Source organism: Erinaceus europaeus, chromosome 19 (assembly GCF_950295315.1).
Source record: "Erinaceus europaeus chromosome 19, mEriEur2.1, whole genome shotgun sequence".
NCBI lineage: Eukaryota > Metazoa > Chordata > Mammalia > Eulipotyphla > Erinaceidae > Erinaceus > Erinaceus europaeus.
In genome coordinates, this window is record NC_080180.1 from 67,293,514 (window position 1) to 67,310,132 (window position 16,619).

The 16,619-nt window shown below is 45.5% G+C and overlaps 1 protein-coding gene across 14 annotated transcripts in view; it reads right to left on the minus strand.

Annotated features, from left to right (window-relative positions):
* The window catches only part of BLTP1 (bridge-like lipid transfer protein family member 1), a 165,083-nt gene that overhangs the window by 22,401 nt on the left and 126,063 nt on the right, over positions 1 to 16,619 (minus strand). For 10 of the 14 annotated variants that reach the window (XM_060179114.1, XM_060179117.1, XM_060179123.1 and 7 more), the window contains 13 exons: positions 16,253 to 16,451; positions 14,664 to 14,723; positions 13,868 to 14,094; positions 13,188 to 13,388; positions 12,871 to 13,001; positions 11,006 to 11,129; positions 8,977 to 9,086; positions 8,316 to 8,406; positions 7,626 to 7,688; positions 4,007 to 4,260; positions 3,237 to 3,452; positions 1,990 to 2,170; positions 622 to 817 (listed from right to left, as the gene is read on the minus strand). In XM_060179114.1, the coding sequence (XP_060035097.1) occupies positions 622 to 817; positions 1,990 to 2,170; positions 3,237 to 3,452; positions 4,007 to 4,260; positions 7,626 to 7,688; positions 8,316 to 8,406; positions 8,977 to 9,086; positions 11,006 to 11,129; positions 12,871 to 13,001; positions 13,188 to 13,388; positions 13,868 to 14,094; positions 14,664 to 14,723; positions 16,253 to 16,451 (2,053 nt within the window). The remainder of the gene's footprint in view (positions 1 to 621; positions 818 to 1,989; positions 2,171 to 3,236; positions 3,453 to 4,006; positions 4,261 to 7,625; positions 7,689 to 8,315; positions 8,407 to 8,976; positions 9,087 to 11,005; positions 11,130 to 12,870; positions 13,002 to 13,187; positions 13,389 to 13,867; positions 14,095 to 14,663; positions 14,724 to 16,252; positions 16,452 to 16,619) is intronic. The other 4 variants (XM_060179124.1, XM_060179122.1, XM_060179119.1 and 1 more) reach the window with 3 other exon arrangements.

Below are 16,619 nucleotides of genomic sequence, written 5' to 3' on the forward strand. Positions count from 1 at the left end.
AGCTGGCCCAGGACTGGTCAGCTGGGCACACAGTGAAGGGCCCTGTAGCCACTCAGTGCTGTTCTGGGCCACTGCCCCAGGCAGCTGGTTCCTGCCTGAGCACACAACAGCCAAGGGGCAGGCGGTCAGCCCGGAGGAGGGAGGCCAGTAGGCAGACGGCACTGGTCAGGTGGAGTCCTGACTGCAGCTGCAGGGCCCACAGCGCTCGAGCTGCCAGTCTGCAGACCCTGGGAGGCAGCCAGCCACCAGTCTGGTGCTGGTGTCAGGTCAATAATGAATCCATGTGGAGCCCCAGCTGCTCTCTCAATGCGAATCTGACATTTCAGTGCGGTCAGAAGCGCCTACGCTTGAATAACATAAAATTTTTCTAAACATAAACTATTTTTTAAAAATTAAGTGCCTCCTAATTAGCATATCGTTCAGGCAACTGGTGTTCCAAGGGAACCGTCAGTTTGAAAAGCAGACAAAAGAGCTGCCACGTGCCTCCACACAAGTTCTGTACAGTTCTTTCTGAGCACATACTTTTTCTTAAACATGAATTTGAAAAAAATATCAATAGAGCAAGCAGGTGATGACCAAACTTTCAGTCATGAAAAAAACGAAGTAGAATTCCTTAAATACCTGAGGGGATGGGTGGGGCTTGGGGAGGCAGTAGGGTGTTAGTCTTGCTCTGCACAGCGCTAGGTAGAGGAGGCGGCGAGGACGCCCCGTCTTTCATACCATACAGCTTGGACTCTTTAGAGAGAGTTCTCGGCAAGGATGACCCTCGGGAGGCATTAGGTGATTCGGTCTTCAGGGTCTTGGAATTATAGTGCAACTGTAGGGAAACGACATTTCACAGTTAGAGGCACGTAGACCGGAGAGCCACAAAGTGTAAAGCGGGCGGAAAGAGCATGGCCCTGCAGCCCGGACCCAGCTGGGGTGTTACGGGTCAGCTCTGTGTTCCTGACACTCCTGAGCTGCTTTATTTTATTTATTTTCCCTTTTGTTGCCCCCCCTTTTTATTGTTGCTGTTGTTATTGATATTGTCATTGTTGGATAGGACAGAGAGAAATAGAGAGGAGGGGAAAGACAGACACCTGCAGACCTGCTTCACCGCCTGTAAAGTGACTCCCCTGCAGGTGGGGAGCCGGGGGCTCGAACCGGGATCCTTATGCTGGTCCTTGCGCTTATTTTATTTTATTTATTTTTTTTTAAAGGTTTTTATTTTTTTTATTATTGTTGTAGTTATTATTGTTGTTGTCGTTGTTGGATAGGACAGAGAGAAATGGAGAGAGGAGGGGAAGACAGAGAGGAGGAGAGAAAGACAGACACCTGCAGACCTGCTTCACCACCTGTGAAGCGACTCCCCTGCAGGTGGGGAGCCGGGGTTCGAACCGGGATCCTTACGCTGGTCCTTGTGCTTTGCGCCACCTGCGCTTAACCCGCTGCGCTACAGCCCGACTCCCTTATTTTATTTTTTTAAGGTGACTTTATGGATGGTAAGTGGCTCACCAGGCAGAGTGGACAAATACCAGGTGCCCGCAGGGGACATTCCACAGCGGCCACTACCTCTGTCTCTCTCCCTCAGTCTCTATCCCACACCTCTGTCTAGAGGAGGGGTTGGGGAGGCTATAAGGAGCAATAGTGTGCTACAAGCACTGAGCCTTAGTGATAACTCTGGCGGCAAGAAAAAAAAAAGTCATCTCAAATATATTTAAATTTCTTAGCATTTTAGGATTCTGAGATCTACAGAAATAGTTGCTTGATACAGACGTACCAGGTAAAGATTAGTAAATACATTATCAATATCAATGTGTAAATTAGAAAATTAGTTTTTCTGCCAAATTTTCAGGAAAAGGTTGTACAAGCATGTGGCCGTGACTTAACACAGTCTTATGCTCAGTATAGAGCTAAGTCTGAGCGAGGAAGTCTCCTTCAGGACAACTGGCAGAGGAAACAGATGCTGCCCTCAGGTCCCAGCCCTGCCCGCCACATCCGGGGTCTTGCCTTGACATCCACTCCCGGGATGTAGAAGACTGTGGTTTCCAAGTCACCGGACTTGGTCTGCAGGGACGACGGCACTTTCTTGCCGGTCAGTAGGTGGGTGGTGGATGCATAATTACTTTGGAACTTCTTCTTTTTTGAGGGAGAATCTTGATCTAAGCTTCTGGAACTTCTGTCATAGCTCCTATAAACAGAAAAATGTTCTGTCCTCTCTTAGTTCTTTGTTTAAGACTAAGCTTCAGTTTATAAACTTAAGTCAAAAAGGTAAAGTATTATTTTCCTATAATTCTTTTTCAGGTTGGAGAAGGGAAACCACATTTCAAAGCCAAAGTAATCTAGCAGTAAGCTCCTTTACAAGGCATCCTCTCCTTCTGATGGCAGTAGGTTCCAGTGAACAGACCATAAACTTTAAACATCAGAAGTTCAACTGCACCCCCACACCTATGCCAGTGAGCACCGCAGCTACGTCTGCACTGGACAGAGCTCGGCCTCCAGTGCGCCCTCACCTCCCGCTGCCCAGGGCAGGGTGGCGCACAGCACTGGCTGCTCCCCCTCAGTCTCAGGTTAACCAAGAGCTGCCCAGAATTATGTGCGCTTGACACCAGCAGGATAAAATTCAAAGTACCGTTTCTACTGGACACCCATTGATGTCTGCACAGCAATTGACTTGGACTATTAAGGCCAGGCCTTTGTGCCACCACTCATGTGACACGCCGACAAAGGGAATGCCACAGCCACGTCACGTGGGACTGTTTCCCAGGCTTTCTCACTCTCTTTGCTATTTGACAGAACTCCACAAGCAGAGTGTCACTGTTCCTTAGAACAGAAGTTTGCACAATAGGACAGAGACTAACTGAGAAGCTCATGCTTAAAGGAGAATTCCAAAGACAAGACTGATGGGAAACCCTATTTCTTTTCAAAAGAGAGACCAGAGCACTGCTCAGGTTGGCACATGGTGGCCTGGGCCTCAGACCTTAAATACTGGGGCACCATCTTCCGGCCCAAGACAGAATTATCTCAATGAACAAATTTACTACAGTCTGAATCAGCTCTCTTCTCTAGCTTCCAGACAATATTATATACTTGTTTCATAGTTTTTTTATGCAATAAATAAGCACTGCACCGTGCCTGCTTACATCTGCTCTGTAAGTCTACACTGAGACTGGGGGCTGAGGAGGTTACAGTTCAGTGAGGCATATACAGCACCTGTGACAGCGTGTAGCAGGCTGCTCTGTGCTCCCAGCTCATACCTTCTCAAGCTTATGTCATCGTGTTCTTGCAGAAGGGTGGTTGGGTGGAGCACACACTTTCCACTGTCAATCTCGACCCGTATGTCTAGTTCAAAGTCAATATTTCTCTCAGTAGCTGTGCCGCTGAGGCTGCGGTTGACGGGAGTCGTGGGCCAGCGTTCTGTGAACAGCTGGTGAACAGCAGCAAAGCCGGTTGCTTTTCTACGAGATGTATGCCTGAGGAAAGAAGATGGCATTGTAGAAAGTGGGACACGTTCATGGATGTTTCCTAATGTGAAGTGAACAGCAGCCTGGTAATACATTCTACTGCTTCATGAGTTCACACTGAAGCTGTTACTGTGCCAGGTCTCAGTCCAGAGCCATGCACTGAGCTATCCTGCAGGCAACCAGGTCTCAGCCCAGTCTACATTCTGGAGAAGAGTTTCACAACTCTGAAACTTAAATGCTGGTGTCCAGGTTTTACTAACAGGTAGAATGAATAATGTCACGTGGGGCTGAGCTCATCAGGAAAGCAGGAATCCTGGGGCACTGAGTTGGTCCTAACAGCTGCCACCTGGCCCCAGCAGCTGGAGTGGGGAGGCTTCTGTGTTGTCACATCTGTCCTCTCAATTGTGCTCTGTCTGAGAGCTGGCCCCAACGGTGAGACCCCAGCAGCAGCAGCAGCAGCAGCAGCCGCCGCCGCAGTAATTTAACAGCTGCAAATGATATAGTCAGCTCAGTTCTAGACTCTGAATTTCACCTACAGCTCTTAAGAAATAAGGGCTACTCACGAGGGTTTCCTGTAAATGTAGAACCTCTCCCTTTCATGGTCTTCATCCTTTTCTTCCTTCTCAGAATCTTCACTTGTGGACGACAAACTGTCATCCCTCCGGCCTTCATCAGGCTGGAAAGGGATGCCTGCTGAGAAGCCACCTGGAGTTCTGGGAGAACTGAACACAGAGCACGAGCCTTCACTGTGGGTTGAGTAATGGGACGGGCCTTCAGTGGTCACCGACAGGAGGTCCAGTTCTGTCTCTTCTGGAAACTGATTGTAAAAAGTGAAAATATCAGTCAGGTTCATAATTAAAACCTCTTTCCACTTAAAAAGAGGAAAGGTAGGTATTTAGATGTTTTTAAAACTGCAGAGTTGAATTTCCTCACTTTGAACTGAAAGGTTTGATTTGTGAACACATGATGGCCGAGCAAGGAAGGAAACAGGTCAAACCACAGAGACGCCACAGAAATGAAATCTGAGAGTACATTTACTTCCCAGAAGCAAGGCCCATCAGCGCGGATTGGATTCTGAGTTAAACGCGTAGAGGATCAACTGTACGTCAGAATGGCAAGGGAGCCACTGGTGTTGGAGGCAGGAGTGTCAGCAAAGACTGTGTCCTTTGGCGGAGTTTTCTGGAGCTGTGACGAGGACTAAGGCTGGAGGGGACATGGCAGCACTAACATGACTACAGAGGCCTGACTGCAGGTGCTGCACTTGAATGTGAGCAGCCTATGGGAAGGTCGTGCATGATCTGAAGACTAGACAAGGCCAATGCACTGAAGTAGGTCAACAAAACAAAATAAAATTTCCTCTGACCTAGTTTCAGTGTTCAGCTTTGAGAGTTACTTATATATCCTTTAAGAATGTGACAAGGGGGGCTGGGTGGTAGTGCAGCAGGTTAAACGGACATGGCACAAAGCGCAAGGACCGGTGTAAAGATCCTGGTTCGAGCCCCCGGTTCCCCAACTGCAGGGGAGTCATTTCACAAGCAGTGAAGCAGGTCTGCAGGTGTCTGTCTTTCTATCCTCCTCTCTCCATTCCTCTCTGTCCTATCCAGCAGCAACAACAGCAGCTATAATAATAACAACAACCACAACAAGGGCAACAAACAAGGACAACAAAATGGGAAAAATGGCCTCCAGAAGCAGTGGGTTCATAGTGCTGGCACCAAGCCCCAGTGACAACCCTGGAGGCAAAGAAAAAAAGAACAAATGTGACAAGTAGGGGGTTGGGTGGTAGTGCAGTAGGTTAAGAGCACATGGCGTGAAGCGCAAGGACTGGTGGAAGGATCCCGGTTCGAGCTCCCGACTTCCCACCTGCTGGAGGAGGGGGGGAGGGTCACTTCACAAGCGGTGAAGCAGGTCTGCAGTTGTCTGTCTTTCTCTCGCCCTCTGTCATACCCTCCTCTCTCCATTTCTCTCTGTTCTATCCAATAACAATGACAGCAGTAACAACAATAATAATAGCCACAGCAACGATAAAACAAAAAGGGCAACAAAAGGGGGGAAAAATGGCCTCCAGGAGCAGTGGATTCATGGTGCAGGCACCAAGGCCCAGCAATAACCCTGGAGGCAAAAAAAAAAAAAAAAAAAAAAAAAGAGCGTGGCAAGTCTGTAAAGTGTGACAGTGCAATTTACTGATGTTACCATTACAAAATGAAATGCTGTAGTCAGAGTTTCAAATATTCAAAGACCTCAGCTCTCTACTTCTTGTGCTATGTAATGAACAGGATTTAATGTATCAGAACACCTTCGATTTTTCAAATGGTGCTGTGAGGGCTAGTTAAATAGCTTTGCCATATGTTCAGCCATGTTCAAGCCCGGCTCTCTCTACACGGAGGAAGTATCAATCTTTGGTCTCTCTCGCTCGATGAAAAAGTTATCCCAGTGAAGTCAGGCAACAACAAAACAATGGTGCTAAGAGTTTATATAGATAAATATTCATTTTATATTTAATCATGCTTTAATCAATTTTATAATTTGTGACTATGTACTTTTTTCTTTGCCTCCAGGGTTATCGCTGGGGTTTGGTGCTTGCACTATGAATCCACTGCTCCTGGAGGCTATTTTTTCCCTTTTGTTGCCCTTCTTGTTTATAGTTGTTGTTGTGACTATTGTTGCTATTGCTGTCATTGCTTTTGGATAGGACAGAGAGAAATGGAGAGAGGAGGGGAAGAGAAAGATACCTGCAGACCTGCTTCACTGCCTGTGAAGCGACTCCCCTGCAGGTGGGGAGCCAAGGGCTTGAACCAGGATCCTTATGCTGGTCCCTGGGGTTCGTGCCATGTGTGCTTACCTCCTGCTCTACCACCCAGCCCCGGCTATGTACTATTTTTATAAATAATATACACTACTATTTAAAAATAGGACTTGAATCAATTTATGCTTTCAATAATCATTTAACATACACATAGTAAAATTAAGATTATATTCTGACACTAATATATATAGCAATTAGATCTCAAAGAACACAAGGGGAAAAAAAAATCACTTCAACTAACTGTAAATGATCCCAAATTTCACTTTAAACAAAAGACATGCCAATCAGACTAATGAAAGCTTCACTTTTATGATGCAAACTGCGGTTTTGTGAGTATTCTGTTTCTGTAACTGTTGACTCAGTTTGTCAATGATTGTGTAGCACATTCCCACTTTTAAACATGAGAATGACTTTCATGGACTGCTCTTATAAGTGCTTTTATACTAACAATTCAAAAGAAATAATATCCAGTGATTAATTTATCATTTTGATGAAGTTTTGATTCTAGTATAAGCCAGGATCTAAACTAGTTAACTAGTATATATACATAATACATACACACACACGAGCATACCTACACACATGCATACATATACACATATGCCTACACACATGCATACATATACACACATACCGACACACATGCACACACATACACACCGACACACATGCATACATATACACACATATCTACACACATTCATGCATGTATACACATACCTACACACGTGCATACATATACATACAGACCTACACACATGCACATACAAGCATACCTACACACATGCATACCTACACACATGCACACACATATACATGCACACACATTCACGCACAGACCTACACATGCATATATACATGCAATACATATACACACATACATATACACACATACACATGCCTACACGCATGCACACACATACACAAACACACACATATACATGCACTCACACACATGCACATCCAAGCACAGATACATACATACATATATATACATACATGCACATAATATACATACATATACACTACATATACATATTTAAAGCTTCATTTTATAGTTGAATGTAGGAGAAAAGATTCATTTAGAGATTAACAAATAACTGATTGCAGGTTTGGGATTATGATTTGACTAAGTTAATTTGGTAAACTGATTTCATTAGTCTTTTGGATTTAAATAATTAATATACTATAAAGGAGGATAAAATTAATGGATTCATGCAAAAACTTAAATATATTTGATGAAGAACTCAAGCAATGTTCGAGCCTTTATGTAAATATTTTAACGTTTGAGTTTAGTATGAGAGAAAGACGTTTTGAAAGCAGATTTTGAGGGTGGTTAATTAGTTTTAAAGCAAAATGTATGTCTTCTTAAGTACCTTAAAATACCCTTCCCTGGGACAGCTGGGCTGAGATGTACTTCCCCACACTGTTTTTTTCAACTTAATTAAAATAAGAAAAAAAATTTTTAAAAAGCTTATGAAAAACAGAACCAATGGATTAAATATACAAAATAGAAACAAGCATATAAACATAAATTTTAGCACACTATAAAATTAATTATGACTTTACTTCTTAAAGATTTATTTCGTATGAGAGAGACACACACAAACCAGAGCAAGGCTCAGTGGCAAGGTGCAGTGCTGACTGGGATTAGAACTCACAGCCTCATGCACGCTAGTCCTGCACTTAGCCACTGGACAACCTCCCCAAACATTAGAATACAGCTTGGAAGTGAACGTTCCAGTTTCTGGTTTCTGCTATTATCTCCACATACCAAGCATTAAACTATAGGAACACCCCACACCTAGCTGAATGTGGACTTGCATTTGGCTGGAAAGCGACTCCAGGACACAGGCAGGAGGCAGGAGGCAGGAGGCAGGAGGGCCCCCGTTCTATAAGCAAACACGGAGCCCTCACGTGACTCCAGTGAGGTGAGGCTGTGGCTGCTACCACACTCACCACAGCCCCCACTTTCACTGTAGCAGGCAGGGACTGCTGTTTCTGAAAGGTGGAACTGCCGTCCTTTTGTAAGGACTGAGATTTATCTAGCACTGTGGATCTCTTACTGTGTCCTGGATAGTGAACGTGACTCTGGGGCCCGGCGAGGCTGCTTCCACATGGGTCTCTGGGAGCTCCTCCGTTTCTCCTACTCGAGAACTGCAGATAGAGGAGAAAATAAAACAGCAATGTTCTCACTGAGAAATGCCTGGACCTAGTCAGTCTGATTAGTGACATTTTTCTACCTCTAAATGTCTTCTGGTCCAAGGACTAAACTTTTTGGCATTCCATTTTTCACCTTTAGTATCCCCAAAAGGAGCTCAGAATTTCTAAACTAAACCATATCGATTTCATTTCTTACTTTGCAGGGCTCATTTACCAGTCCAGTGCTGTATCTTCAGTAGTGTGTGGATTCCCATTTTTGTGTGTAAATTAATATAACCACATCTTTACCAAAGTGCTACAGGTTGTGCATGATTTCATCTCTTTGGGTAGTCTGTAAGTTTACCATAAACGTGTATACACAGCAATGTACTTGGCTACTCAGCAGCACACCACGACTGTGGCGTTTACACGAGCATTCAGAGCCCACCGAGCGTGACCGGACAACACACCATCACTGGCAGACCGCTGGTCTGTGCGCTGCCCGGACTGCAATCCCTTCAGTCAGGACTCAGCAGTAAGTGCGGGCAGTGGCTTTACTGCCAGCTTCACTGGCTGAAACCTCACCTTGCTCTTTCCATTCGCTTAAGAGGTGGCCTTCCCGAAGCGGAGATGCTTTTTGATCTGCTGTAACTTGGTTTGTAACTCAAGCCCCACTTATCCTTCAAGGAAGCAGCCTAATGGAGCAGGAGAAACAGGTCACTGGAGCTTTTATGCTCCTAGATCCAACAGCCCATTCTCATCAGTGACAAGTTACTTTTGCTTTTATGTTTTTTCTTTTAATATTTACATATTTGTTAACACAGGAGAAAGGTAGAAAGAGAGAAAGAGAGGAAGGAAGAAAGGAAGGAAGGAGGAAAGAAAAAGGGAGAGAGGAAGGAAGAATTAGAGCGTCACTCTGGCACATGTGACGCTGGGGATCAAACCTGGGAACCCTGTGCTTTTAAGTCCAAATCTCTAGCTGGTGTGCCAATTACCAGGCCTCAATAAGTTATTTTTTATTAATATAGAATGCAGTATTTATTAACATAGCAATACTTAATATTATATGAAATAATTAATATGCTAATAGTATTCATTTACTGATATATTGAGAGACAGAGAAAGAATGGACCTAGCAAACAAGTGGTGGTTTTAAAGTACTGGGTTCAGAGATTACACTTCCCAGCACTCACCTGGAGGGCCGTGTGATGGAAGCATGTGGAAAGGAAAGGTGTGGGGAGTGAGGAGCACAGACATAAGCTAAGACAGAAGAAAATAAATGTAAAGAAGAGGAAGAAAAGGAGAATTAAAGAAAGGCTCTGAGAGAATGTTTGATAGGGGAAAGAGGCAAGTACCCGGCCGTCTGCCTAACAACCCGCCTAACAACCCCTCACGATCCCTGGACAGGACGCTGCCCCAGGTAAGGGTGGTGTGGTGCCCTCAATTCCCACTCCATGTGCCACTCGGGCCAGGTACTAACAGACATCTAGTGAAGATCTGACCTGGAACCGACTGACAGGTATCAAGGGATGTGAGACACGGGCTAAGCATACAGGTTCACATCCCCCGTCTTCCCTACCTAGTCTTATTACCAAGTTGGTAATCGAGAAGAAACTTCCTTATAACCTCTGGAAGTCACATTTTAAAAAGACTGCTTGACTGTTAGGGACATAGGAGCACTAGATTCAAGTACAGGACTGTGTGAGACAGCCACTACTGCCCACATGCTACCAAGACCCATCGAAGACTGAACCAAGGTAGATCCTGCCCCTCTCAGTACACAGTGGGACTCGGGCCCAGCCAGAGAGAGCTCACATGAGCTCCCAGCCCCCACAACTTCAACCGCCACCGATTTAACTGTAGCTTCTTAAAAGAAATGGATGCTTGTTTAAAGTTTAGAACACATCTGTTTTTTAAAAAGTAGTTTCTTCATTGAAAGACCACCTTGGCTCAAAACAACCTACTTGCCTTTAAGTAAGTAGTAGGATTATTTTCTGTTAAATATTTACAATGCTTCCTTATTTTTACTTACATTGTCCAGCAAGTGGGCTAAACCCTAGAACATGTGGTAGGTAGTAGAATCAAAGATAAATGATTTATTATTCAAGAAACAGAGCCTCGTAGGGCAATTAACTTGAAACAGCAAAGATAACAATTGCCGAGAGTACACGAGGGTGACAGGTGTAGTCAACCACAGGAAGTGGGATGGCTGGAAAACAGACATCCGGAAAGATGTGCCACTGAGCCAGAGGCCGAGAAGCAAGGATAGCTTCAAGAAAGGCAGATGGAAGACACAGCTCAGTGTTCCTGAAATTACTGGCCCTACGTGCCTGGTCGCATTATTAGGCCTCTCTGTGACTAAGTGTTCCCACTTTTTACATGAGGAAGACAGCACAAGTCACCCCGCTGTTGTGGGGATTTCCTGGGCTGCTGAAGGTAAAGCCTTTCCCACAGTGCCCGGTACACAGCAGATAGGATGTGCACAATCACCGGCACTGGGTCAGTTTTTTCTCTGGCCACCATCACAGTCATCACAGTCATCACAGATAAGTTTGCTTCATAAAGTCAGGAGAGATTTTATGGCCTAGCAAGACTCACTAAAGCGTCTACTCACCCGCATGCTGGACCGCCGTAATTTTTTACGGACATCTCTTCGGATGTCATTCACAGCAACAGATTCTAATTGCTGGTAACGCTGGATTTCCTGGTTTATGGTTCCTTCACTTGCACCTAATTTTCTGGATGCAAAGAAAATATGGAAATTAGTGTGCTGAAGGAAGAAAGGAAAATGAACTTTACATTTCCTTTGCAACGCCTTCATTTATCAGAACATGGAAGCTTATGTAGGGGCAGAGCAAAATGCTCCATCGAGTCAACTCTCATATCTGGCAAGCTGTAAAAAACAAAGCAAAAGAAAACAAAAACTAACATTTTGCTTACCTATTTCTGTATCAAAAGTGTCTTACGATCTCAGAAAGGGCACCACCCTGGTCTGAAGAATAATATTTGTGTGGAAAATTCTACATATAATTCAAGTTTCAGGTCAGAGGATAAGGAAGAAGTATATTTTATTTCATTTTTCCCCCGAGAGCAAAACTGTAAGTCGACAGGAAACTGTGACTCACTCAAATGCTATCAATCTGCCTTTCACTTTACACAATGTACACGTGTGTGAAGTCCTTGAATGTGAAATACAGGTATAGGGGTTTGAACAGAGAAAAGGTGAGGTATGACTGCTACTTTTGGAGAAAACAAGAATTTGGCAAGAACATTTAGTCTCAGAGGAAGTATTACTTAATATTATCCAGAAGACAAAAGATGAAGAAAAAGATCACACCTACTCCTTCTCCCATTTCAGTTCTCTAGAACTGCTAGCAAAGGCAGGCCAAACAAGACGAACCAAAAAGCCTCTCCCTCCAGGAGGCCCACGCACTGCCACGTGCTGCCACCGCGTCTCTACTGGCCCGAGGGCCTTCTGCACTGTCTGCAAGCCCTGAACACTGATATCAGGGTGTTGGAAAAGTTAAGGCGGTGGGGTGAAGACATGCCCGTGTGTGCTGAGGAAAGCAGACCTGGGCCTGACCCAGAGGACAGGACAGCTCACTGAGGCTTGAGGAGGAGGTGTGATTCCCCACTGTGTAGGACCCACACCAGCACATGATCCTTGACTGGCTTCCGAACAGAAGGACACAGGTGAATACAGTCAGGTGCTGGTACGTAGCCTGCACAGTAAGCTCAGTAAGAGCTACATTTGCCTGGGCACTGTGGCCACACAGTGGGTGTGTCTAAGAGAAAATAAAGCTAGGCTTTGTCTATTAACAGTTTATACAGCAAAACAAAACAAAACAAAACAAAAAGACTATGAACGTTGTGTTCAGATACAAACATGTGCTCATTTCAATCTGTTAACCCCTCTGAGTCAGTGTCACCATTCAAACTACAAAGTTTGGATAATGCTTGCTATCTAATCTTGCAGAAATGTGCTAAAAACCAACATCTTTTCTAAGGAAGTAAGAGACAGTTGGGATGAAGGAAGATTACTATACACCACTACTGCACAGCTGGAAGTCACATCAGGACATGGGAAGACTCCAGCTAAACTTAGGGCACGTCATGGCAGGAATGTAGGAAAGGTTCAGTTTGTCTCCCTCTTAAGTGCTTCTACTCCAGAGGTAATGTTGCAGAAGTCGTGCCTGAGTGTGCATGTGCAGAGTGGGGCTCCATGTGTGGAGGAGTGTGTTCATGTGTGTGCATGTTGACGCGAGTGTGTGTGTTCATGTGTGGAGATGGGTGTGAGCACATAGCTCATGTGTGTTCATGTGGTGAGTGTGAAGACCTGGGGTATTATTTCAGGAATAGCACTAAACGTCTCCAGACCTTGGTAGTCTTGTTTATAAACCACAGGGTTGTACCGGCCCTGACCCAAGTCCAGGGTCATGGTCAGGGACCTGCTGTTAAGGTGGACATCAGTGCACATACTTGAGGTCGTCAATGACTTTGGCCTGTTCATTCAGCTCCCGGATATCCACTATGCGCTTGAGGACCTTCCTCCCTCTGAGGTCTCCTGGCTGGCTACAGGGTGCTCCTTGTCTTCGATATTCTACAGCCTCCTGGAAAGTCAAAGGGCTGTGTCACTACCACCCTCCAGTTTCAGTTGGTCCACACCATCACAGACACCACACCTTTGATCAAAGGAAGCATGCACAATCAAAGCCGTCTACACGAGGTACAATGATTGGATCTAGCAGTGATTCACAGCCCAGCCTTCCGTAAGGCACCTACTGTTGGCTACCTACATTCCCCCAGGAGTGGGCTCTGCATGCCTTCGAGTGGGAATGGCTAGCCTGCAGTGGGGGGCCCGCCTCGGGGCCACACAGATACTCTACAGGAAGAGAATGGCGTTGGTGGAGGGGCGTCAGGCCTAGCAGGTGGTTTACGAGTCGCTGCCCAAAGGTGAGCTTGTGGCCGTCTCCACTGACTGAGCTTCCATCTGAGCTCTAGGTGATAAACAGGAACAGTGTTTCAAGGCCTCTTTCCAAGAGCAGCACTTTCATGTTAGTGACATTTTGAAAAATTTAAAAATCCATGCTAGAACAGAAGCAGGGAAGTGTGTCTTTTAACTTTAAGACCTGATTCCACAGAAGGCACAGTAAGAAGGAATTACATATTTATAATGCAGAGTTCATTCTGCCTACATGATTTTTAGTTGCATTTATAAGCGTCTTTGATATCTAAGTTGCACACCATAAACGCACACTTAAAATGTATCTTAGTACTCCATGAATTTTAGTGTTTTCATCCCCCTCCCAGAAGCCCTGTAACTACAGTGATCCTGCCCCCAGCACACCTCCCCCAGGGCCTGAGTCTGCTTCTGTCTTTATCACGTGTGCAAACTAAGGTCCCTGCCAGCTCATGGCTGGTGAAACAGAACTTGGTTGAGAGTAAAACCAGGCTCCACGCAAGTGGAGTCACTCACAGTGTGGATGGTGGGGGACATGGTGTCCACCTCGTCCTCGTCCGACAGGTCGGCAATGTTCACCAAGTTGAGGTCAGCAATGTCGTCCATGTCCTCCTCTCCAGTCAGTGTGGTGAGCGTGTTGCCCAGAGCGTTGAGTCTCTTGCCAATGTTGGGGTCCATGTGCACATCAATCCCACACATTTTCCACAGCACGTTGAGTGTCCAGGTCCCGGCACTGCTGCTCTCTGTCCACACACAGATATGACACTGGGTGAGGCGATGCCAGAGTCTCAGTAACTCTGCCTTCAAGGAGTCTGGTGAGTCTGCTGTTAGCTCATGGAAGCAGCACCTTCTTCCCCAGGAGCCTCGATCCCTGAGCTCAGCTCCCCACCATGGCTATGTGGGAGCTGCCGCACCTGCCCTCTTGCCAAGAGCATGAGAGCTCACTACCTGTCACTTCACCCACATTTAAGGCCCTGCTTATATGCTCAGTCTCCACAAAACTTGCTCTGATCATAGCTTGGACGTTTGTCCCACTGTAGGGTCTGCAGCAGCTGGAGTTCTTCACTGCACTGAAAGTCTTAGTATCCTGCACTAAGATAAGATACATTATTAGAATCTAAATTCACAGGGCAGAAAAGACTCTCTCACTTAGCTCCGCCTTATCTAAGGTGTTCTGCAGTCTACCTTATATGCATAAGGTTGTCTTAGGATCACTGTTCAAACAGACTGTTATCCGTGCAGAGTGGGCCTCACAGGTCTGAGAGCCCAGGACTGGCTGAGCTGCGAGTCTGCTGGGAACACCCACACTCACCAGCAGCGGCCTGGCCTGTGGTTCTGGAACACACTTCATAGGTGCCGTCAGGAACCACACCTGCACAGAAGGGCCAAACGGTTACTTCCTGCTATGGACAAGGACATCCAGCCAACAACAGTAACAGCAACGATGTCATCTTAGTGAAAAGCAACAACAATAAACTAGGTTTACAGTCATTTAAAGAAAAAACACATTTGAGGGACAGTGACTTAAAAAAAAAAAAAAAATATATATATATATATATATATATATATATATATATATATATATATATATATAGGGAGGCACAGAGTGCAAGGACTGGCATAAGGATCCTGGTTCGAGGCCCCTGCTCCCCATCTACAGGGGAGTCGCTTCACAGGCGGTGAAGCAGGTCTGCAGGTGTCTGTCTTTCTCCCCCCCCCCCACCGCCTGCCTTCCCCTCCTCTCTCCATTTCTCTCTGTCCTATCTAACAACAAACGACATCAACAAGAACAATAATAACCACAACAAGGGCAACAAAGGGGGGGAAATGGCCTCCAGGAGCAGTGGATTCATGGTGCAGGCACCGAGCCCAGCAATAAGCCTGGAGGCAAAAAAACAAAAACAAAAACAAAAACATATATATATATTGAGGGTAGATAGACAGAATAATGGTTATGCAAAGAGACCCTCATGCCTGAGGCTTTGAAGTCCCAGGTTCAATCCCCTGCACCACCATAAGCCAGAGCTAAGCAGTGCTCTGGTAAATAAAGGGGGAAAATTACATATATATGACAGTAAAGCAACTTCTTTTTACTTATAAATTATCTAGACACAAGGCACTTTAAAACAAGATTTCACCTATACAATTTCACCTTTGAAATTTTCATATAAAAATAATGCAAAGCTTTTCACTCCTCAAAGAAAGTCAAGAACTAGAAAGACAACTTTCTTCCAGTGCAGAGGAAAAACTACAAATAACAGCACACACACTGCTTTCTGGACGTTAATAAGTATTAACTTCTACTCACATGATTGGCTGAGGAATTTCAATTCTCAACCTGTAATGCCTCAACTGTAACTTTTCTTCATTAACAATGACTGCTTATCCACTCTGATCTAGGACTTAGGATAGCAAAACAGACACAAGCAGACCCTGAACGTCTTCAAGCAAGTAAACACAACCTCAGGAGTCCCCAAGAACGGCATCACAGGGTCCAAGGATTCACACAACACACTGTGTGTCCTACACATTTGGACCTGTGGGTTTCATGCTCTGTTCAGTAAGGCGGGGGTTCTGGTCCTTTTACATGATGAACTGGACCTTCACATTCTACTTTCCTGGTTCCCACAGACTGAGATGCATCACCTGGCCGTCCAGAACTCCATTACAGAAAAGGCGAAGGGTGAGAAGCCTTCAGACACCTACCACCCCGACGAACACCTATCCTGTTGGCTTCCAGGAAGCACTCAACACTTTTCATTGTCTTAAATGAGAGAGAGCTCTTACTTCACAACCCCAGCTACAGTGCAAGTCTGATTAGCCTTGCTAATAGTGTCTGACGGAGGACACTGGGCTTGCTCTCTCTCTTTTTAGCCCTCACAGAAAGTAGAAAACACTCACAGGCATTCATCACCAGATCCCCGCGCGTCTCTGGCTTCCAGTCATCCCAGGATGTCTCAAAGCCATCGGCGAAGCGGATGCAGAAATTTTTGAAATGCCCTTTGCTGACCAGAGACTCTGACGAGCAGGCAGTGATGAGCGTGCTTTCAATAGTCAGCACCAGCGCAGAACCAGTATCCAGGTCCCCAGTGTGATTGGACTACAGACATGGTGAAGAAACAAGACAGCAGTCAGAAATGGGCCACACACCTACTGAGGGCAGGGTGGTGGCACACCTGTATGGGCACTTAGTCATGTGCAAGGACCTGGGTTCCAACCCTCAGTCCCTACCTGCAGGAGAAAGCTTCACAATCGGTGAGACAGTGCT